Source organism: Schistocerca nitens, chromosome 2 (genome assembly GCF_023898315.1).
Source record: "Schistocerca nitens isolate TAMUIC-IGC-003100 chromosome 2, iqSchNite1.1, whole genome shotgun sequence".
Taxonomy (NCBI): Eukaryota; Metazoa; Arthropoda; class Insecta; order Orthoptera; family Acrididae; genus Schistocerca; species Schistocerca nitens.
Genome location: NC_064615.1, coordinates 717795750 through 717819214, shown reverse-complemented (window position 1 = coordinate 717819214; position 23465 = coordinate 717795750). Strand labels below are relative to the sequence as shown.

Here is a 23465-nt window from a genome sequence, read left to right as displayed (position 1 = left end):
GTCCTCCTCATATGGTTACATGCTCCTCATTCAGTAACATTTTAAAATGAAAAAAAAAAAAAAATTGTCCATGTAATGTGCAAGGCTGGTTCTAAAGAGCACTGTCGCCATCTTTTTTACCAGGCTTAGGATACCAACAGTGTGAATCTGTATATTTATGAGCCTGCATTCTTTGTCAATAACAACATTAAAGAATGTGTTTTCAGGGAAACAGTTCTTAAACATGACACTAGAAATAAGGCAAACAATGATATCCCAAGGCACAGGCTAACAATAACAGGGAACTCACTTAAAGTGAATGCTCTCAAAAATTTTAACAAGTTTCCTCTTGTTGTTTGATACTTGCCATTTAAAAAAATTTAAATTGAAGTTATATGACAGGCAAAAACATCCATGTTACAACATAACAGAGTTCTGTGATATGGGCAGTGTTGAAATAAATATTTGTGATTATAGGTGTATATGTGTTGTTGTGGTCTTCAGTCCTGAGACTGGTTTGATGCAGCTCTCCATGCTACTCTATCCTGTGCAAGCTTCTTCATCTCCCAGTACCTATTGCAACCTACATCCTTCTGAATCTGCTTAGTGTATTCATCTCTTGGTCTCCCTCTACGATTTTTACCCTCCACACTGCCCTCCAATACTAAATTTTAGATCCCTTGATGCCTCAGAACATGTCCTACCAACCGATCCCTTCTTCTGGTCAAGCTGTGCCACAAACTTCTCTTCTCCCCAATCCTATTCAATACTTCCTCATTAGTTATGTGATCTACCCATCTAATCTTCATTCTTCTGTAGCACCACATTTCGAAAGCTTCTATTCTCTTCTTGTCCAAACTATTTATCGTCCATGTTTCACTTCCATACATGGCTACACTCCATACAAATACTTTCAGAAATGACTTCCTGACACTTCAATTTATACTCGATGTTAACAAATTTCTCTTCTTCAGAAACGCTTTCCTTGCCATTGCCAGTCTACATTTTATATCCTCTCTACTTCGACCATCATCAGTTATTTTGCTCCCTAAATAGCAAAACTCCTTTACTACTTTAAGTGTCTCATTTCCTAATCTAATTCCCTCAGCATCACCCAACTTAATTCGACTACATTCCATTATCCTCGTTTTGCTTTTGTTGATGTTCATCTTATATCCTCCTTTCAAGACGCTATCCATTCCATTCAACTGCTCTTCCAAGTCCTTTGTTGTCTCTGACAGAATTACATTGTTATCGGCGAACCTCAAAGTTTTTATTTCTTCTCCATTGATTTTAATACCTACTCCGAATTTTTCTTTTGTTTCCTTTACTGTTTGCTCAATATACAGATTGAATAATATCGGGGAGAGGCTACAACCCTGTCTTACTCCCTTCCCAACAACTGCTTCCCTTTCATGTGCCTCGACTCTTATAACTGCCATCTGGTTTCTGTACAAATTGTAAATAGCCTTTTGCTCCCTGTATTTTACCCCTGCCACCTTTAGAATTTGAAAGAGAGTTTTCCAGTCAACATTGTCAAAAGCTTTCTCTAAGTCTACAAATGCTAGAAACATAGGTTTGCCTTTCCTTAATCTTTCTTCTAAGATAAGTCGTAAGGTCAGTATTGCCTCACGTGTTCCAGTATATATAAGATACTTAATTTGTACATGTAATGTGAAAATTAATTTCAATACTTTGACTGCAGCTGTAATTTGCTATCACTGGGAAAGCCTATTACATTATAGATGCTCAATGGCAAATAAAGAATCTGAATCTGTATGTCTGGCTAGCTACCACACTGCTGTCCTGGTCATTAATGCTGCTCTGCTGGTCATTAATGCCCGCTTCTGAAAAGTGAACCCCTTACTTCTTAAAGAATAGATGCTCATATGTCCTTATGAGACTGAGTACACTGTATTCCAGTCCTCCTACTACGGGACTCAAATTCAGATCCTTTGTATAACAGTCAGACATAATGACCATTCAGCTAAAGTGGACCCTAAGTAGTTATAATCTTATTTTTGTCATTAGCAACTCAGTAGTAATCCTAGCTGAGACAGTTGCCTGTGAATTCATGGTTTACTTAGAATTGCATTGCAGAGGTGTGTTTCTACATTGTTTTTTTCCCAGAGTCATGGGTCTAAGTTGACATAAAAAGTCTGTTTATTTAATGGTTCATGCAATGGCTGAATTGTGTTTCCTTGAAACAGGAACTAATTGCCATCATGCTGGAGTAGCTTGGGTCAGCATCTTCTGTTAATCAGTAGAATGAAAGACCAGTCCAAACCGCAAATTTTTGCTTTTTTTATTCATTCAATGACTAGTTTTGGGCTGAGACCCACTTTCAAATCATACATACAGTGCATACAAATGACAGTTATTTGTATGCACTGTAAATGTTCATTGTACATGTTTGATATCTTCAGAAATGTCATTTTTGAATATGTTATGAATGATATGAAAATGGACCTCAGCCCAAAATGAGCCATCGAATGAATGAAACGTAAAAATTTGCATCTTGGACTCGTTTTTTGTTCTACTGAGGAACTAATTTACATGTGCATTAACTATTAAAATCATAATGTGGACACATTTAATGAAATGAGGTCATTTGACGTACTCTGATGCAAAACAGGAAAAAAATTCTGTTTTCAGCACCAAAAGTGTTGCTTTATATAAAACATTAGGAGAGTACTGTGTCTGTTATAAGCTGTGAATTATGTCTTATAAATCTGAATATTTTTCTTGTTTACAGCGGCGCAATGATCGTGAGGAAATTCGTAGGCGACTTGCTATGGGCTCAGACACAGATGATTATTATAGTGGTGACCGCCCAGGCAGAAAACCTAGTCTGCAAGCAAGGCTTCAGAGTGGTATGTGAACTATCTCAGTTACTTATTTCTTGGTCTTTTATACTGATTTTGCACTGAAGATTCTGATTTAGGTCTTCAGTGGTTTCTGTAAATCATCATATCCAAACTCATATTTTCATCTCTGATTATCTAATCATTGACTGCGTACCTCTTTCCCAACCAAATAGCCTTCTTTCCAGTAACCCTTTCCTCTTTCACCAACTCACCAAAGAAAGTACTCCTGGTTTTGAAAAATTCATTTGTTTCTTTCTTTACATTCTCTTCCTTTGACTTCTGTGATTCCACCTCCCCCCTCCCTTAGAAGCTACCCTTCTCTTCTTCCCATCTCAGCCTCTGTACGTCCCTCACTCTGTACTCTGTTAGCCTCCTATCAACCTACTTCCAACTTTCTGTCTCTCCCTCTCTCTCACACATATACAGGCTTTTGATATTCAACATCCACTGCAGGACAAAGACCTTCTCCACTTCCAGAATGCAGCATGTCATATGGCCTTCAGCTATACAAACCCCCTACATATTTTCTGATTTCATCTGCAGATCTTCCATTAGATTGTCTTCTCTGTCGTTTCTCATTTTGGAATCCTTCTCTGTCGTTTCTCATTTTGGAATCCAGAAAACTTCCTTTCTCCGTATGCCATCTGGCTATCCTATCCATCCACCTCAATGTCAGTTTCATTACAGTAATAACTGCACTGTACACTCAAGTTTATTCCTGAACCCATTTATTTGTTTCCCCGTCTTTCCTAATAATTTCCAAGCTGTGTTTTGTATTGCTTACCGAGTAGCTTTCAGTTTTTGAAAGGTTTTTATGCCAAAGGATCATGTCTCACATCTGTAAGTCAAAATTCAGATTACTGGTTGTAAACTTTTCTCGTCATACACACCAGAAGTTTAGTTTAGAAAATCCAATCTATTTTACTGAAAGTGCTCCACCCATTTTCATTCTCCTGTTTATTTCTTTTGCTGCCCATCCAGAAACTGTATTCACTTGTCTCGTATGCAAAAACACATCAACTGGTTCCACATGGAAGTTATCTATGCTACAGGCAAGAATTACATCATCATCGTCAAAACAAAGATGGTTCATATCTGTCCCATTAACATATAGTCCTCTATTTTTTTCCAATTGTTGCATCTGAAAACTTCTTCCAGGGCTTCTCAGATTAGCTTTCATGTTATATAATCTCTTTGTTCAACTCAACTTTCAGTCTTAAGTCTAATGGTACTGTAGTGGTAGCGTTTAGCACACTAAGGTAACTTGAATCAAAAACTTGTTCTCAGCGTTTTTTTTTTTTTTTTGCTCCATTTTATTAAAAATATGGGAAAGCCCTCTGAAAATTCTAGGCAAAGTGAGTAATTCATACTCATTACTCGATCCTCTAATCTAATTCGCAACATGCAAATGGTACATTGTGCTAGATACAATTTTAAATCTGTAGACACAATACATTTCATCAGTTAAGATGACATATAGTATATAACAAAGTAACTAAAACCAGAAAGAAAGTTGTAAAAGTCTTTGACAATTGTAAAGTTACAAAGTTGTAAATATGAACTTTCCCTTTGTTACTTTTGTATTTTATTGTTACCTATCCTAAAACAAGCCTCTTTATCTTTATAGTTCTAAGTTTATTTTGTATTTACTTCTCTGTGATATTTGTATTATGTTAATTTTTCTCTACATAAATCCACAGTAAGAAATAACATATGTTGAAGGAAATCTTCATTTTATTCATTGTGTTTAGACATTCATTGTAACATGTGACTCATGTTCTTTGTGGATGTTCTTACTCATCCAAAACTTTTGATTTTTTTTGTTTTTTGTTTATTTTTTTTTTTGTTTTGTTTTAAAATACCAAACTTTGTACAAAGAAACATTACAAAATACATTTTGATTTATTAATACTTTGAAAAGTGCTTTGTAGTAATAGTGCAAAGTTTACAGAAGTAGTGAATCTGTCCCCTACAGGGATGAACCTGCAGATTTGTTTTATGAATGAGACAGCATCTGATGTAGATTCCCCCAGTTCGGACACAGAGACATCAACGTGTGATTCAGAGAAGATGTCACTTTCAAGGAGTCATACATTACCAGCCAAGGTAGGTTTGAATTTGGAAACAGATACCTGCATGACATTAAGAATGATAGAATTTTTGTTTTTTATTTAACATGTATATTTTGAGCAGATTGTATCGGTTTCAGTGAAATATGCCGTATATCATTAAACACTTAAAATATGAACAAGAAATTAGTGGAATAAGTTAAGACATAGAAAAATGTTTGTGACATTAGCCCTAATGCAGAGCAGATGTGTACAGTTTTTGTGAAGACTCATAGTAAGAGAGAATTACTAATATTAGTAGCACAGTGTTAGTAAAAGATGACATGTTCCAGGCGATAATGGTTCATATCCAGACTTTAGGTTACTGTCATGTTATAAAACCGAGTATGAAGAGTGCACAAATATTAGAGACACAAAGAAGATACTTCAGTCTAAAACCATGGACATTTAAATCTAGAGAGCATAGTGTATCTGAGTTAATTACTAACTGTTGTGGAATGGGAACAAATCTTTGGAGAATTATGCTGAGGAAGATGTTTATAGTGAGGCATGTGCAGGGAATGGGTATACATAATGCCATGCCAGTATCAGAGTGTAGTGCACCAAGGCCATGTTGCTATTAATACTGTTAGGAAAGTTTTGTAATATGAGGTTCCTGAGGAACGTATCACAATCTGCTTCCAAACTTGTCCAAACAAGACTAAAAATAAATTTTAGGTAAGAACTTTAATTTATCTTATCACTTTTGGAATAGCTGTCAGCATCTAACTGTACTGCAGCGAAACAAAGAAGAGTTTTGCACTGCATTTCTTATGGTAAGATGACAGTGAGTCAATACTTCGAGGAGATGTCCCAAGAAAGAGCGGAAATTTTTCCACTCCACAGTTACATATATAAATGGATTCCATGCAGTAAATTCCATTTCCAGAAAACTCTTAGCTCATACTGCTGCATTACAGAAACTTGGGGAGATTTCTGTATGCTATACCATCAGATACAATATTACATAGCCCTGTTAGCATACACAGTTACAGTATTGTGTAACATCAGACTAGAACGAAAAAGCTGTATTCTTTGGTGTACTGCTTTCTTAGTTAGGGACAAGAAAACACACTGTGTCTAAGTGGAACAAAAAATCTAAGATATTTAAAAGGGATACATATCATTTAGCAAGAATAATCAGGGAAATATAAAAGAAAACAGAAGATGGTACACAGTGACATACAAACACAAACTCACACATAAAAACACCAACATTTTCTAAAGAAAGGGAATAAACATAACATACACAACAGATAATTCTATCCAAAAATACACCCTAAAACCTACAAAAAAGCAGAGACATATACCAAAAAGCAGGTATATATAAATTTCAGTGTAATACTTGTGATGACAGATACATAGGACAAATACGCAGAACATTTGATGTCAGATACAATGACCACTTGAGAGCCTCGAAGTATGGGACAAACCACTCCACATTTGCAGAACACTTAAGAGAACACAATTGCAATCAACCACTAGAGAAGAAGACATGAAAATAATTAGAATCAACAACAAAAGAAACCTCCTAACCCTGCAAGAAAATTACCACACACAGAAAACCAAAGCAGAAAAGAAAACCCTGTTGAATGATCAAGTACACATGCCAAACAACTCATTGTTTACACTAATAGATACAATAATAGAGTAACAATACAACAAAGGACTATAATAATAATAGCAGCACCCAACCCCATTTGACTCCTTGCCCGTGAACTTCGCCATAAAACATTTACAAAACTCAGATCAGCTGAATACCAAAACTTTCAACCATTTCTGGCAACTCTCTCTCTCTCTCTCTCTCTCTCTCTCTCTCTCTCTCTCTCTCTCTCTCTCTCCCCCCCTCCCCTCTCCCTCCTCCACAACACACACACACACACACACACACACACACACAAACAAACAACAACAACAAAATGAATAGCCATTATTTTTCAGCATATACTTTCTTAGATTGGCAACAAGTATGTAAACAAACCAAACAGGATGAGAAACGTAGTGAACTCACAGTATTTATGTCTTGAAAGCACAGTTTTCGATCAAATATCTAGTGACAGAAGGCTGATAGTGCATCACAACAATAAGGGCAAACAAGATGAAAAGTGAGAAGAAAAAAGTTAAGAACATAAAAACGTGCTTATGTTTCGTAAACAGAGCTGTGCGACCTCCAGCTTGTAACCGGTTGAAAGGAAACACAGATGCCTACAAAAAATGTGAAGAACTGTAAGGAATCACTTAATTACTAAAAAAGGGGATGTGAACTGTTTTATAATCTACAAATAACACATATCAAAACAAAACTGTATCATTCTATATATCACTGATCATACATTAAAGAGAAAAAGGCGAAATACGTCTGAGAGAAATAAAATACAGTGCAGCAAGAAAAGGCGGTTTTTATTTACCAAACAAATATATAATTATTACAGATGATGAAAACTTACTATATTATTAAAAAGTTTCTGCCAAGTAACAAAGTATGAAGTGGATGTTCGAAGTTGGGTGTACTTGTTTAAGTATGGAATCACAGCCTGTCGAAAAGAATGTGTCAGTCTATTGGTGATTCAGTGGATATGTGATGGAGTTTGGTATAGTCTGAATGTAACAAGATCTGTAGATGGATTCCCACAGCAGACATACCGTATTTTCGATTAATATGTTTGAGTTTTCAGGCACGTCTGATGACGAATGTCTAGAAATCAATAATGCGAAATACAATAAAACCTCTTCAGTATAGTCTCAGGAATTAAATAAATCAAATAACACAGTGTTGAATGTTTTCTTCGTAGCCTACAGATATTTGAAATGTGTGGTGCTGAACTGTCAAGAAACAGTATCTGTGAAGTGGTACATAATACAATGCTTGACTTAAGTAGATTGAAACTAAAAAGTTGAATATTTTATCGCAACAGTCAAGGAAATATAATTTTGTTGATTATTTAGCTGCAAAGGGCTACAGTTTTTTGAATCATCCCTCCTGTTCCTTGTAGCCTAGATCACTGGCCCACCTCACACACCCACCTTCTGCCATAAGAAAGTCACAAGTCGAACAGCTTTATGTAAAGTCTATATTTTCTAAAACTGTAGGATGATGAATTTGCTTAGTAGGCAGTTTTTTTTCTTTTTTTTAAAACAAGTGTTTTTTGAAAGGTAAAGAACTGCATTCAGTGCAGTGAAGCAATGGAGAGTCTTTTAAAAGTTAAAGCAAAATGGTCCTCTGATGTAAAGTTTTGTGCTGGTGTGTTGTAAAGAATTGTTGTGGTTCTGGAAGTCAGTATTAGCAACTGGTTGTTCTGTGCCATTTGTTTTAGCTGATAACTGTTAACCATTTTTGCTGACTATTATTATATATTGAACACCAACTCCCATTCAGTAACGTGCCTTGTTTCAGCAGCAGTGCACTTCTGCCACTGGAAACAGTATGGGTGCAGCACGGCCATCTGCATCTCTCTTGACCCTGCCTTTACAGCAAAAAGAACCTGAGTCATCGCAACCTCTTCCACCCCAACAGCCACTGACAGAGGCAGACTTCTTTGCTCGACAGGCACGACTGCAAGCTGAGGCACGTCTGGCACTTGCACAGGCAAAGGAAATGGCTCACATGCAGATGGAAGTAGAAAGACAGCGTCAGAAGAAGAGCCCAATCACTGAAATGGTGCGCTCAAGCCTAGAAAAGGTATTGTTTTCTGTGCTATTGAAGAAATTATTTCTCTTGCACCACATTTTTTTAAACATTGTAAAATAGAATTTTGCTCTCTGATTCTTCCTTCGGCACTTTTTTCCAGTTATTGTGCCCCTAATGAGTATTATAAGAACTGCAATTAACTTTTACAGGCAGTTTTAGTACCCACAAAAACTACATCGAAAAATAAGGCCATAAAATTAGCTCTTTGTGAATAGTTGGGCTTCAGTCTTCACCCAGACATTAATGTAGTATAAATCTTATTGTAGGCAATAAATGACTTCTGCTTTGTGAATGTACGCTGCAGAGGAGGGACTTCTTTCCTGTGTGTCCCTGATTGGTTCTCACATACATGCCCTTAATCAGTCTTTATAAAAATGAGAATCCTATCCACCCAGGCCTCAGTTTAATAAAATCATACAGTGTATCATCCTTCTAATTTTTGTGATATTCCAGATATTTACAATTAAATTGACAGTATTCTGAGCTCTGTAGTGTGCACTGTACACATCCCAGAATGCTGACACTATAGGTATGTTCATTAATTGGTGCCACCAGGTAAAAATATGTCATTGTGGGCAGTCAGAATGTGGTGTGGTTGCAGGAAAGTGATAGGGATGATCAAACACATGATGACAGTGGTTCTGGCACATTTGTTTGGAGGATATTGCTATAAGTTACAATATGTGGTCAATATGGTCTCCTGATTCAGCCACGTGCTGCATACATAACACAGCATAGTTGACAGTTGCTTGCAGCATATCCAGTGTAATCAGAGTGATATATCATCGTATGCTGTCCCCCAATAGACACTTATCTTTCAGATGTCCCCACAACCAGAAGTCACACGGATTTAAGTCAGGGGATCTGGAAGGCCACTCATCTTGAAATTACGTAGAGATGATGCAGTCTTTACCGAAGTTTTCTTGAAGCAAATTTTTCACCTGTCAAGTGGCATGTGGTATTACCTCATCTTGCATGAAAATAGTAGTGTGGAGACAGCTGCGTTCTTGCAAAGCTGGAATCATGTTTTGTACAAGGAGGTCTTTATAACATGCAAATGTCACTGTACACTTAACAGGCCTGAAAAGTGCCAGTTCTTGAAGAAAAACAGACCAAGCATAAAGGAGCTTATGAAACACTACCACACAGTCACATAAGCTGAGTGCAGTGTATGTGGCTGCGTAGAACCCCATGTGTGACAGTTCTTTGCATTCAATGCACTGTACAGAATAAAATGTGCCTCATCTGCCCAACAAATATTCTCCAGCCACATGTCGTGCAACGAAGCGCAAAGTCGCGGCATTGTAGCCTACCTTGGGGCTTCATTTGGTGCTCTTTCTGAATGTTGTAGGGGTACTCATGTAAAATATGCCATAAAATCTTTTGAACTGTTGACCAGGGGAGTGACAATTCCCATAATATAGATCAATTATTGGCTACAGAATTTGAGGCGCATACTGCACAGTTGGCGATAGCTACAGAAACTTCAACAACTGTCATGGGAAACGGCTAGCCCCCTCTTCCTCTTGCACCACATAATTCATGAGTTTCTTCAGATTTATTGATCATATCCTGTAGCACATTTACTGACATCTACATCTACATGACTACTCTGCAATTCACATTTAAGTGCTTGGCAGAGGGTTCATCGAATCACAATCATACTATCTCTCTACCATTCCACTCCCGAACAGCGCGTGGGAAAAATGAACACCTAAACCTTTCTGTTCTAGCTCTGATTTCTCTTATTTTATTTAGATGATCATTCCTACCTATGTAGGTTGGGCTCAACAAAATATTTTCGCATTCGGAAGAGAAATTTGGTGACTGAAATTTCGTAAATAGATCTCGCCGTGACGAAAAACGTCTTTGCTGTAATGACTTCCATCCCAATTCGCGTATCATATCTGCCACACTCTCTCCCCTACTACGTGATAATACAAAACGAGCTGCCCTTTTTTGCACCCTTTCGATGTCCTCCGTCAGTCCCACCTGGTAAGGATCCCACACCACGCAGCAATATTCTAACAGAGGACGAACGAGTGTAGTGTAAGCTGTCTCTTTAGTGGACTTGTTGCATCTTCTAAGTGTCCTGCCAATGAAACGCATCCTTTGGCTCGCCTTCCCCACAATATTATCTATGTGGTCTTTCCAACTGAAGTTGTTCGTAATTTTAACACCCAGGTACTTAGTTGAATTGACAGCCTTGAGAATTTTACTATTTATCGAGTAATCAAATTCCAACGGATTTCTTTTGGAACTCGTGGATCACCTCACACTTTTCGTTATTTAGCGTCAACTGCCACCTGCCACACCATACAGCAATCTTTTCTAAATCGCTTTGCAACTGATACTGGTCTTCGGATGACCTTACTTGATGGTAAATTACAGCATCATCTGCGAACAACCTAAGAGAACTGCTCAGATTGTCACCCAGGTCATTTATATAGATCAGGAACAGCAGAGGTCCCAGGACGCTTCCCTGGGGAACACCTGATATCACTTCAGTTTTACTCGATGATTTGCCGTCTATTACTACGAACTGTGATCTTCCTGACAGGAAATCACGAATCCAGTCGCACAACTGAGACGATACTCCATAGGCCCGCAGCTTGATTAGAAGTCGCTTGTGAGGAACGGTGTCAAAAGCTTTCCGGAAATCTAGAAATACGGATTCAACTTGAGATCCCCTGTTGATAGCGGCCATTACTTCGTGCGAATAAAGAGCTAGCTGCGTTGCACAAGAACGATGTTTTCTGAAACCATGCTGATTACGTATCAATAGATCGATCCCTTCGAGGTGATTCATAATGTTTGAATACAGTATATGCTCCAAAACCCTACTGCAAACCGACGTCAATGATATAGGTCTGTAGTTCAATGGATTATTCCTACTACCCTTCTTAAACACTGGTGTGACCTGCGCAATTTTCTAATCTGTAGGTACAGATCTATCGGTGAGCGAGTGGTTGTATATGAGTGCTTAGTAGGGAGCTATTGTATCAGCGTAATCTGAAAGGAACCTAATCGGTATACAATCTGAACCTGAAGACTTGCCCGTATCAAGCGATTTGAGTTGCTTCGCAACCCCTAAGGTATCTACTTCTAAGAAACTCATGCTAGCAGCTGTTCGTGTTTCCAATTCTGGAATATTCCATTCATCTTCCCTGGTGAAGGAATTTCGGAAAACTGCGTTCAATAACTCCGCTTTAGCGGCACAGTCGGTAACAGTACCATCGGCACAGCGCAGCGAAGGTATTGACTGCGTCTTGCCGCTTCTGTACTTTACATACGACCAGAATTTCTTCGGCTTTTCTACCAAATTTCGAGACGATGTTTCGTCGTGGAACCTATTAAAGGCATCTCGCATTGAAGTCAGTGCCAAATTTCGCGCGTCTGTAAATTTTAGCGAATCTTCAGGATTTCGCATTTTTCTGAACTTCGCATGCTTTTTCCGTTGCCTCTGCAACAGAGTTCGGACCTGTTTTGTGTACCACATGGGGCCTGTTTGCAGCTGTTTCTGCCAGCGATATTCTCACATTACAGAACTGCTATTGCTGCCTTTTTGATAAAACAATTTTATCTTCAGTGCACAGTCTTTCTGCTCAATAACCATTGTGTTTTGTACAGAAAACTTCAACCTTTTTACCCTTTACGCCAAGAGCCTCTTTACGAAAGAAATCTACACACGTCACCAAGCAACAAACAACATACTGACGTAAAAACCAGAAACATTTCACATTCTGACTGCTTACGGTATCATATTTTCACCTGGTGGCAGAAAATGGAACTTCTGCTAGCCTGTTAGTCTCCTTTGCAGATCTGTGGGGGGAAGACTGCTAATAGGGAGGTAACCATGAGAAAAGATAGAATAACCAACGAAATGAAGATGTTCTGCGAGTCGGAGTGTGGAATTTTAGAAGTTTGAACATGGTAGGAAAGCTAGAAAGAGTTTAGTCTAGATATAGTGGGGGTCAGTGAAGTAAAACGGAAAGGGGATAAGGATTTCCAGTTAGCAGAATATAGCAACAGCAGCAGAAAACAGTATAACAGGAGTAGGATTCATTATGGACAGGAAAGGAAGGCAGCGAGTGAATTACTGTGACCAGTTCATTGATAGGGTTGTGTTCAGTTATGCATGAAGACATCACATGCAGAAGATGAAGAGGGACTAAAGTATATGAGGATAATGAACAGGTAATTCAGTATGTAAAATGTGACAATAATTCAATAATCATAACTGATTGGAACATGATAGTTGGGTAGGGAATAGAAGAAAGAGTTGAGGAACAATATGGGCTTAATAGTAGGAATGACAGAGGAAAAGCACTAATTGACTTTGACAATAAATTTCATTTAGTAATAATGAACACATTGTTCAAAAATCACAAAAGGACAAGGTATACCTAGAGAAGGCATGGGGATAAGGGAAAATTCCAGCAGGATTGCTTCATGATCTGACAGAAACTGCGAAATCAGACGTTGGATTGTAAAGTGTACTTAGTAGCAGATATTGAGTCAGATCACTATTTAGTAATGATGATGAGCAGGCTTAGTCCAACATACTCATCTGAAAGAATCAATGTGCAAAGAAGTGGAATACTGTAGTACTGAGGAATGATAAGATACGTTTGAATGTATCTGAGGCTATTGATACTGTGATAATGAAGCCACAGTAGGCAGTGCAGTTGAAGGGGAATGGATATTTCTAATAAGAGCAATTTTAGAAGAAAATGAACAGATAAACATAGGTATATTGAAGGTAACTGTGGAGAGATCTTGGTTAATGGAAGCAGTAGTTTAGTTGATTGGTGAAAAAAGAAAGTACAGAAATGTTCAGGGAAATTCATGTGTATAGAAATGTAAGCCACATTGGAATGAAAGAAAAAAGGACACTTTGGGGAAGCCAAGTTAGAATGGCTGCAGGAAGAATGTGAAGAAATAGAAAAAGAAAAGTTCGTTGAAATAACAGACTCGGCACACAGAAATGTTGCAACAAATTTTGGTGAAATTAAAAACAAGGGCATCAACAGTAAGAGTCCAATGGCAATACCACTATTAAGTGCAGAAGAGAGAATAGTACTGCTAGGTACTTAATTGTGAATTGCAGGGTAGTCATGTAGTAGGTGGAAAGAATACATTGAAGGCTCTATGAGAGAAGGAGTTATCTGATGACCTGATTGAGAAAGAAATGACAGCTGAAATGGAAGACAGTATTAGTCAGAATTTAACAGAGCTTTGGAAAACTTGTGACCAACTAATTCAGAAGGGTGGGTAACATTCCTTTTGTATTTCCGAAATCACTGGGGAAAGTGTCAATGAAATGACTATTCAAGTTGGTGTGTAAAATCTGAGTCTGGAGACGTATCAACAGAGTTTTGGAAAAATATCATCCCCACAATCTTGAAGATAGCAAGGGCAGATAAGTGTGACAACTATTGCATAATCAGCTTAATGGCTCTTGCGTCCCAAGTTGATGACAAGAATAATGTACAGAAGAAATTAAAAGAAAACTGATTACCGTAGGCTTTAGGCTTTAGGAAAGGTAATGGCACCATAGAGGATAGTTCTGACTTTGTGACTGATAATAGAAGCAAGACTTAAGAAAATTTAAGACAGTTTCATAGGATTTATTGGCCTGGAATAAGCATTTGACAATGTAAAATGGTGCATAAGTTCCTTTCCTTTCATTTCATTTCTCCTCCGCCACCTTCAATTTACATAGTATGTATCACAGCTGATGATTCCGTATGGTGTCCACCACATATTCATATAATTTATTCACCTGAGTGGGCTATGAAGCCAACCTGCAGTGCAGATGCACATTTATGTCCGACCTTCAGTGCAAATCTAAAATTAGCGTACAGGACATGGACAGGGACTGTGGATAGGTGGCACTAGGTTGTAATGTGGGTCGATCAGGGAACATGCCAAGAAAGTCCGTGCATTTGTGATAGACACTGTGTCCGGGTAGGTTAGTGGTTAACGCAACTGCCTAGCAAGCAGGAGATTCTGCATTTATATTTCACTCATCACCACTGATTTTGCATAAAGCCCCAATGCAGCTAATATCAAGAGTTCCTTTCCTTTCCCCCACCTCTGCCTTTGATTTACATATTATTTGAGGTAATAGTCAAAAGTACAAAATAAACAGATGAAAATCTGCTAGCGGTCACTCTTCATGGCTCTGTTGAAAAAATGCTTTAATTTTATCATAGGTGTTATCTTGATTCTCATTATTATAAAAGACTAATAAATTAAAAATTGTTCTGACTAGTGTCACACAATGAAAAATCCAGGAGGGGATGTAACAGTATTACATTCTGACTAGTGTGTGTTTTATGGATGGAAAGTTAATCAGTGTATTAGGTAGCTGTATTCTCATACACAAAGAAAACATTTGTTGGGAATCTGCTCACTTCACTAAGAAAGTATCTGAAAGATTGACAACTTGTGCACAGAGGTTATATTTTTAATACATATTTATGACCGAGTCTTGTAGTACAAGAGTGAAATGGAAAGTATCACCTTATCATAGAGAGGCAATTGAGATGAATGAAATTTTGTATTTGTTACATTGGAACATGTTGTACAATACTATAAGTCAAGTTTCAGCTTTATCTGTGGGGTAGTTTTGTGGAATACTATACTACTTGATGAAATAATTGAATTGTATGTGTTTCATTTAAATATGTAATCTGGTATGGCTTGATTTTATAACCCCCTGCCATTTGCTGGCAATTTTGCTTAAGCAGTATTCTCCTATATTTATAATAGTTACCGCATTTCTCTTGAAGAGAGAGGACATGTGCATCCCAGGTGTTACATAGATGTGTATTCTGCAACATTTCATCTGAAGATGATTGTAGGTTACAATCAAAACCAGTAATAGTATGAATAAAAATAGTGATTGTCCTCTGGTTAAATAAAAAAAGAATAATTGTAATTGTTATATGGTAATGCCACAACATAAAAACACTGTTCTGTTACTTCTGTGTAGCACTATATTAGAAATTTTGTTACATTTATCTCCCTTCCCCCTTCACTCACTTTTGATGAGTATTAAACTGTTCATTCTCTTGTTGTCTTTTTTTTCCATTTTGTCAGATTGGTAATCATTTTCACTCGTGTTGCAGCAGTTGCTATCAATTTATAAAATTATGTTGTTTTCAGGTTGGCATCCCATTCCCAGAAGATAGAAGACGTGTTAGCAGACAGTTGCTGACAGAAATGAATGTTGCTCAACTTCAAGTTATTGTAAATGATTTGCACACCCAAATTGAAGGTATGAAATAGCATCTGCCGTTTGATAAAATCAGAATTATTACATTATATATATTAACAATCAGATTGAAATAATTGTGATTGATTTCTCTCTCTCTCTCTCTCTCTCTCTCTCTCTCTCTCTCTCTGTGTGTGTGTGTGTGTGTGTGTGTGTGTGTGTGTGTGTGTGTGTGTGTGGGTGGGTGGGTGGGTGGGTGCGCGCGCGTGTGTCGGGGGGGGGGGGGGGGCAGTGGCCACTTGTGAGTAGTATACAGTCTGGGTTTTCACAAAGTTTTTAGATTCAGATAATACTGAGAGTGAAATTAATGCTTGTCAACAAGTTTACACAGCAAAAGCCACTGCCAATAGTAATAACGACAGTAATAATAATATGCATAACTTATCTGACAAAAGGAAGAATTGTTTTTGTGGAATTTTGTTGTATTGTGCATAATTAAGTACAGTTTAGGGCAATAACGAAATAATGTGTAAGCTTTCACAACTCTCCATTTTGCTTCGTTGTGTACATGGGAGTTTTCATGCTTTTACATTTTTTCAGACAAATGTACAAGATCCCTAACACATATATTAGTTCACAAATTTACTTCCAGGCTGAAAATCAAATGTTCTTACACTGCACCCACACAACAACTTGTACTAACTGTACACTTCCTTGTTAAATGTTCATTTGTAGTTGCACTCATTTGATTTCATTGCTCTCTCAGTCACAGGATCTGCTTTTGGAGACCCTAGCTCCTTTGCAGTTAACTTTTCCTGGTAATTAACTTTTCTGTTCCCAGAATGAGGTTTTTCACTCTGTAGTGGAGATTGCTCTGATATGAAACTTCCTGGCAGATTAAAGCTGTGTGCCAGACCGAGACTCAAACTCAGCACTTTTGCCTTTCACGGACAAGTGCTCTACTCACTGAGCTATGCAAACACGACTCACGATCCGTCATCACATCTTTACTTTACTGTTAGCATTTAAAATGGATTCAACATAGTTCATGTTTACACAGCGTGCAACCAGCTCCAAACACGAAGCGCCATTTGTGGAAATGATTAAACTCAAGTAATAATGTCTAAAACATGGTCACCTGGCTGGAATACAAATGAGGCGATGAGATCCATAAGGGCCTAAAGCAAATTGCCATTGATTCCAAACTTAAGTGAATATGAGAGAAACCAATTATACACTTTCCATGAATTTTCATGTATACAGTGTGAGCCTTCAGCACAGATAAATCTGACTCACCATAAGATCAACAGAGTTCAGAAAAATGAATAAATGCTACCATGTCAAAGTAGACAGTGATATGGTTTAGGCCCTAATGATTCTCTGTGTGATAAAATTCATAACATATACACTGTAACTCATTCAGAAACCATAAAATAGGTTTACTGTCAGTACAACTTTAACATATACTGACATCCTATCTAATTTTACTACAGTATATAGTGAGCGAATTAGCATATCTGAGGAGTGGGCTATCATTTAACAGGATTTATGCCCAGCGAATGGGGATGAAAGTCTGCCACAGTGTGCTACCACCTGGTGGCATTGCCATAAGCTTCTAGTTGAGTGACAAGGGCTAGCTGTGCACATTATGAACCATGCATGTTGTTTATCAAATTCGTGTGTGGCGATATCTTTCAGATTGCAACATCTATGTTACGTTTAACAGCATTCAAAGAAAAATAATCAATAAATTCACAAGGTGTCGAAAGTTAGGGTGTTCACATGCTCTTTTGCTCTTACACATCAGCCGCCACTGTGTGTGTGTGTGTGTGTGTGTGTGTGTGTTTACAGAAGACAATAAGATTTAATACAAATCAATAGCAGAAATCTAACAATATGCAAATAGTATATAAAGCAAAAAAAAAAAAATTCAACAAAGAATAATGACTGGATGAGTTTGTTTCCAACACTTATGACAATCAGTGCATCAGTCATCATCATTTTATTAAACTGCAGAAGTCACCACAACTGGGGCATAATGCTAATTGTTGTATACACCCCTACATCTATACAACACACAGTCTATTATTCTAGCTTTTCCATACTTCTTTGTCTTGACACTTGCAATAATGCTGTTGTGTTCATTGCAGATCTTCAATTCTCCTGAATTTGTTCCATTCATTTTGCTCTCCACAGAGTTCAAAATTATTAGGAACATAAACAACTGATGTTGAAATTACACTGCACATTAAATAACATTGAACACAGAAGATGTTCTCCATACGTTCTAAAACCACTGAGGGGAAAAAAGGAAAATATTTTTTGTAAAAAATAACCACTGACAAACACCACAATTCCTGAAACACACTGTTGTCCCATTGTTCACATACAAGCAAGATATAGGTCAATGATACACACAACAACCAAAGTAAACAGACAACATAACAGGAAATAAACAGAACTTCTGGCCAGTACTTACCTGGATGAGGTCAAATTCTTAGCACTGGTGATAGACACATGTGAGCATACAAGATTCTTTCCTGAGGAGCAGAAAGGGATGGGTTGGGTAAGATTTGACAGGAAGCACAAGTCTCTCAGACTGCAGAATGAGATGTCTCCCATCATCCTGACTACAGGAGGGTCCCTCTCATCCTTGGGTCTTTGTAACATGCACTTCCCCAACCTATCATTCTTTCCTTCCTGAGGAAGGAACTAATAGTTCCAGTGGTTAGAATAATTCCTTGTACTTTTATATGTATGTATTAGTGTGTATAATGGTACTGAGAATTTCACTTTCAGATGGTAAGTACTGACCAACATTTCTTTCTCATAATTTTGTAGCTTTCTCAAGAATTTTCTTTTCATACAGTGACCACAATGAAACAGATTCCAGTAGCAAGTGGCTTCCTTTCCTTCATAATTGCCATAATACTGAATAAAACTAAAATGAAAAGGTACAAACCACAAAATGAAAAAATATACAAGTTACTAGCAACCCATAATTAGAATTATATCAAGAAAAATTGCAAATGTATGTTTGACAATTTTGTGACATTTGCAACATCAGATTAACTTGTCAAATATAGTTAAAACACACACACACACACACACACACACACACACACACACACACCAGAAATTAGTAAGTATTTCCCAAAAAGTATCATGAGCAAGATAAGTTAAAGAAACAAAATATAATGAATGGTGATAGCAAATGATTTAATAATAATATTATAGGCTTCCACAACTGTTTTGTATCAGGTAACCCTATGAGAAAGAACATAACAGCAAGGGGGAAGGCAACTTGACTGCCTGGTGATCATAAATTGTTCAGTTATATGTACTGTGGTACACCTTGGTAACATACATTAGCAGATCACAAAGGTCTGGTGACACTGTTGGGTTCAGACACTTAAAAGGGGGCTATAGTGCTTGTTATGGATTTAGGAAAACAGTAATGCATGCTATAAAAGGGCCAAGCTTCAAGATTTATTTTTCATGTTTACTTTAGTTCTTCATAGATTACAAAATTTAAAATTTATCCTTCCATGAAAAAAGTGAGAGGTGAGTTATTGAGCAATTTCTTGCTCTTGAACTTCCAAAATTTCTTGCTCATTCAACAAACGTGATACATTTGTAGCAAAATTACAGCGAACTGTGAAAACTAAGGAGTATGCACATGAAATTATATCCGTGCAATCACTCAGCCATTCACAAGAGCAGCTGATACATTCACTAATGTTTCTTTTGAAATTGACATCAGAAGGCAGTACCAGTCAAGAAACAGTTTGTGAGATGTCTGTACATTGTTTTCATACAAAATGCACCCAGTTTTGAAGTGAAAGGCAGCTCGCAGTCAAGAAAATCGTAGCACAACTTATTTCAGGCACAGTTTTTTTAACACAAAGTTGATGCCTGAGCTATGCTCAGCCTTGGTCTCCAAAGTGTTAACAAATCACACTTCAAATTGACAGGCCACGATGTTTCCATAAATTTTGACAGCATAGAAGAGATGGCACCTATATGTGATTTCTTGCCGCAAACTGAGAAACAGGAATGAAAATCACCACTTCAGTTTTAAGGCTTTTATTTTTTAAGTCATGACCAGTTTTGGGCTAACAAATGCCCATTGCTAGGTGTGATTACTGAAAAAGAAATTAAGTGCACAAAAAATAATTTTTACATCCACTTGTATGCATAAAATAATGAAAACTAATGAGGACTGTTGTGTATAAAATTATAACAGTGGTCAGGTTATATATGGTGAAAAGTGAGAGAGGAGTAAGTTGCAATACTGTAGCAACAACTAATAACAGAACATAGAAACCACCTCTTCAGGCATGGTATAGGATAAGAACCAAAACACTAGTTCTATTATTTATTGCTCTTTAAATCACCTTTATTATACTTTTTCTATGTGTCTTTTGCATTGTTTACATCAGTTTATAATATTTTCTCTCTAGTTCTGGATGAACAGTTATCAATTTAAATGTGAATGGCCAGGCTAGTTTGTCTATTTAGCTCCCTCCTTTGTGTGCACCACTCAGTGCTCTATGCTCATTTGTGTTGGTCTTCTCAACTCCACCCAGTCTCACTGTACTTGGGGTTGCAGGACACAACATGTGTGCTGGTTCATATCTTATACCATGTATCTTTACCTAGGCAGTTTCTCTGTTTTATTATTAGTTGTCACCCCAGTATTGCAACTGACCCCTCTCTCTCTTTTCACCATATCTAGCCTGACTGCTATTAAAATTTTATATCTGATAGTCCTCATTAGTTTTCATTATTTTATGCATACAAGCACATGTAAAACTTATTTCTAGCATACTTCACTTGTCTGCTTTCAGTAATTGCACCTGGTGATGGACATTTGTTTGCCCGAAACTAGTCATGACTTAAAAAATAAAAGCCATAAAGTGAAGTGGTGATTTTCATATGTATTATGATGCTCAGTTGCAGATGTTCCCCCAAACTGATTATTCACTGAGGACATAATCTTCCAGTAGGCTAACACTTGGTCTTGTACTGCTCATGTTTGTGCTTTTCCAGGAGCAGTATCTTTTTATTGCATTTGTATTTGCTGTGTGCCACCAACAAAACCAGGCAGGGAACTCTTACTATTCTGGGATCTGGTCCTCTAATCACCATCTTCAGCATCCACCAGTGAACTGTGGAACTGCATTGATACAGCATGTCAGTTGGAGCTGGAGAAATGATTGATGCTGCATCCTGAGATTTGCTCAAATTAATTTTTTCAGTCCAGAATTCTTATCCTTTATGGTTCACTCCTTGAGTAATTCACAAACTAGTTTTTATTCTCCTGGTGCCATTATTATTTTCCACCTCTGTAGCTGAGTGGTCAGCAGGGCTGACTGCCATCTGGGTGTTACCGGTTCGATTCCTGGTACAGCCAGGGATTCTCCCTTTGTTGGAGGACTAGTACACAAAGCACCACACTCATCCTCTTGAGGCCAACAGAGGAGCTGCCTGATCAATTAGAAGCAGTTTCGAGATAAAATAAACTCAACAGTGGCCGGGAGAGTGGTGTGCTGACCACATGCCCCTCCATACCATATCCAGTGATGTCATTAGTAGAAGATGACATGGTGGTCGGTTGGGCCCAACTGGCATGTCTAAGGCCAGAACACAGAACTTTACATTTTGCCATTATTAGTGTGTGATACACCATTCACATGCAGCTGTGGATCACCAGGTGTTTTCCACCAGGCATATGCAATATTTTTGTAACAACAGAAATGGACTAATCTTTTACATTGGGATATTTTATTTTATGTTACAGTTGTTATTGGTTGTTCCCATAGACTTCCTGATGTGTTGCATATGGTCATTAAATGTTTTTGTCTCCATTGCTTTCAGTCAAATGAATTCACTTAGAAATCTGCCCACCTTCACACAAAAAAGTTTGTGTGGTAGGAATGGTGGGAGAGATGTAGGAAAGTCACTGTGTAAATTTACTGATCACCATACTTTGCACCAGTGTCCTGGGTTAAATTCCAAATCTCACTGTAGTATGTCATGGAATGAAGACTAATGACACTGTTGCTTGTGATCCATTTGTGGGATGTTAAGCTAAGTGTGGTGTCACCGCCAGACACCACACTTGCTAGGTGGTAGCTTAAATCGGCCGCGGTCCATTAGTACATGTCGGACCCGCGTGTCGCCACTGGCAGTGATCGCAGACCGAGCGCCACCACACGGCAGGTCTCAAGAGACTGACTAGCACTCGCCCCAGTTGTACGACGACATTGCTAGCGACTACACTGACGAAGCCTTTCTCTCATTTGCCGAGAGGCAGTTAGAATAGCCTTCAGCTAAGTTAATGGCTACGACCTAGCAAGGCGCCATTTGTACCATTGCATGTATCTCAAGATAGTCTCACTTGTATCATCAAGAATGCTGTATACCAAAGGACGATATAAAAGTTAAGTGTTCTAGTAGCTACGTTCTTTTCTTTATCACATTCATTACGAATCCTGTTCCAGACTTCGCGCCAGTCGGCGTGGGTGTACGTGTGCCCTTTCGGCTACCCGTCACTGTGGACTGGCTGCCTTGTCCGTCCACTACACTAAGCATCTCCCATCATGTTTTTTGAAACAAGTAGACTATGTGATGGCACTAAGTTTCACCCTTTCCCTTCACTTTCATTATCATCAAAACACAAACCTTACACCACACTCCGTACATTCATCGAAATCACCCACGCTAACCAGTCCTACTTAAGTCACAATATTAGTAGACTTGTACTGCTATCAAAGTTAGAAATTTTGTTCGTGCACTGATACAGTAGTTTGTTTACGTAGTACAATACAATTGTGAAATGCAAGCCAAAGGGCAGCAATACAGATTTACCTGAATGTAACTGAATACAATCCTTGTCTGTAACAACAACAACAAAAATTTAAGTTTAGTAGTGAAAGCTCACTACCATTCAAAAGTGATATGCAAATATTGGGGAAGTGAAGGAGGATTAAAAAATTCACTTTGTATTATGAAGCTGAAGACCACCTGTTATTGGGTAACAGTTCATAGAGTACCCATGGAGTACTAAATAATTTAACATAATGCAGTCTGCTTGATATATATTTTAATGATATTTGATCTTTCTTTGTTGTTGTTGTTTGCCTTGTAAAACCAAGGCTAGCTTTCAGTTTTCTGAATTTAAATGTAGCTTGAAAACTCACTTAACTGCAACAATTTGCTATAGTCTTGCTGCAAGTAGTATTTCAGGCGTATGATTTTAAACACTATAGATGTCAGCCAATGTTCACCGTGGTTTCATAATCTTCTGATTTGTTTGTGCAAAAAAGTGATATGTGCTTTATCTCAAACATCACTGTATTATTGCATTTTTGAAATGAATTTGTATTGTATGTCTTATTTTCATTATCAAGAAAAAGTTTTCAGTTTGAAAATTACATAAAGTATTAAAGTACTAAAAAACCTGTTTCAGTTTTGAATGAAGGATTGGTTAAGTTCCTGATGGATCGTGATGATCTGCACATGGAGCAAGATTCTATGCTTGTTGATATTGAAGACCTCACAAGATATTTGTAAGTATGGTGTTTTAGTTGTAACAC

General features: G+C 37.7%; 1 protein-coding gene across 4 annotated transcripts in view; it reads left to right on the top strand.

The window, feature by feature from the left end:
* The window catches only part of LOC126236895 (schwannomin-interacting protein 1 homolog), an 816191-nt gene that overhangs the window by 776489 nt on the left and 16237 nt on the right, over positions 1-23465 (top strand). For 2 of the 4 annotated variants that reach the window (XM_049946536.1, XM_049946539.1), the window contains exons 8-12: positions 2735-2852; positions 4804-4952; positions 8349-8633; positions 15816-15927; positions 23339-23438. In XM_049946536.1, coding sequence (XP_049802493.1) covers positions 2735-2852; positions 4804-4952; positions 8349-8633; positions 15816-15927; positions 23339-23438 — 764 coding nt within the window. The remainder of the gene's footprint in view (positions 1-2734; positions 2853-4803; positions 4953-8348; positions 8634-15815; positions 15928-23338; positions 23439-23465) is intronic. The other 2 variants (XM_049946538.1, XM_049946537.1) reach the window with 2 other exon arrangements.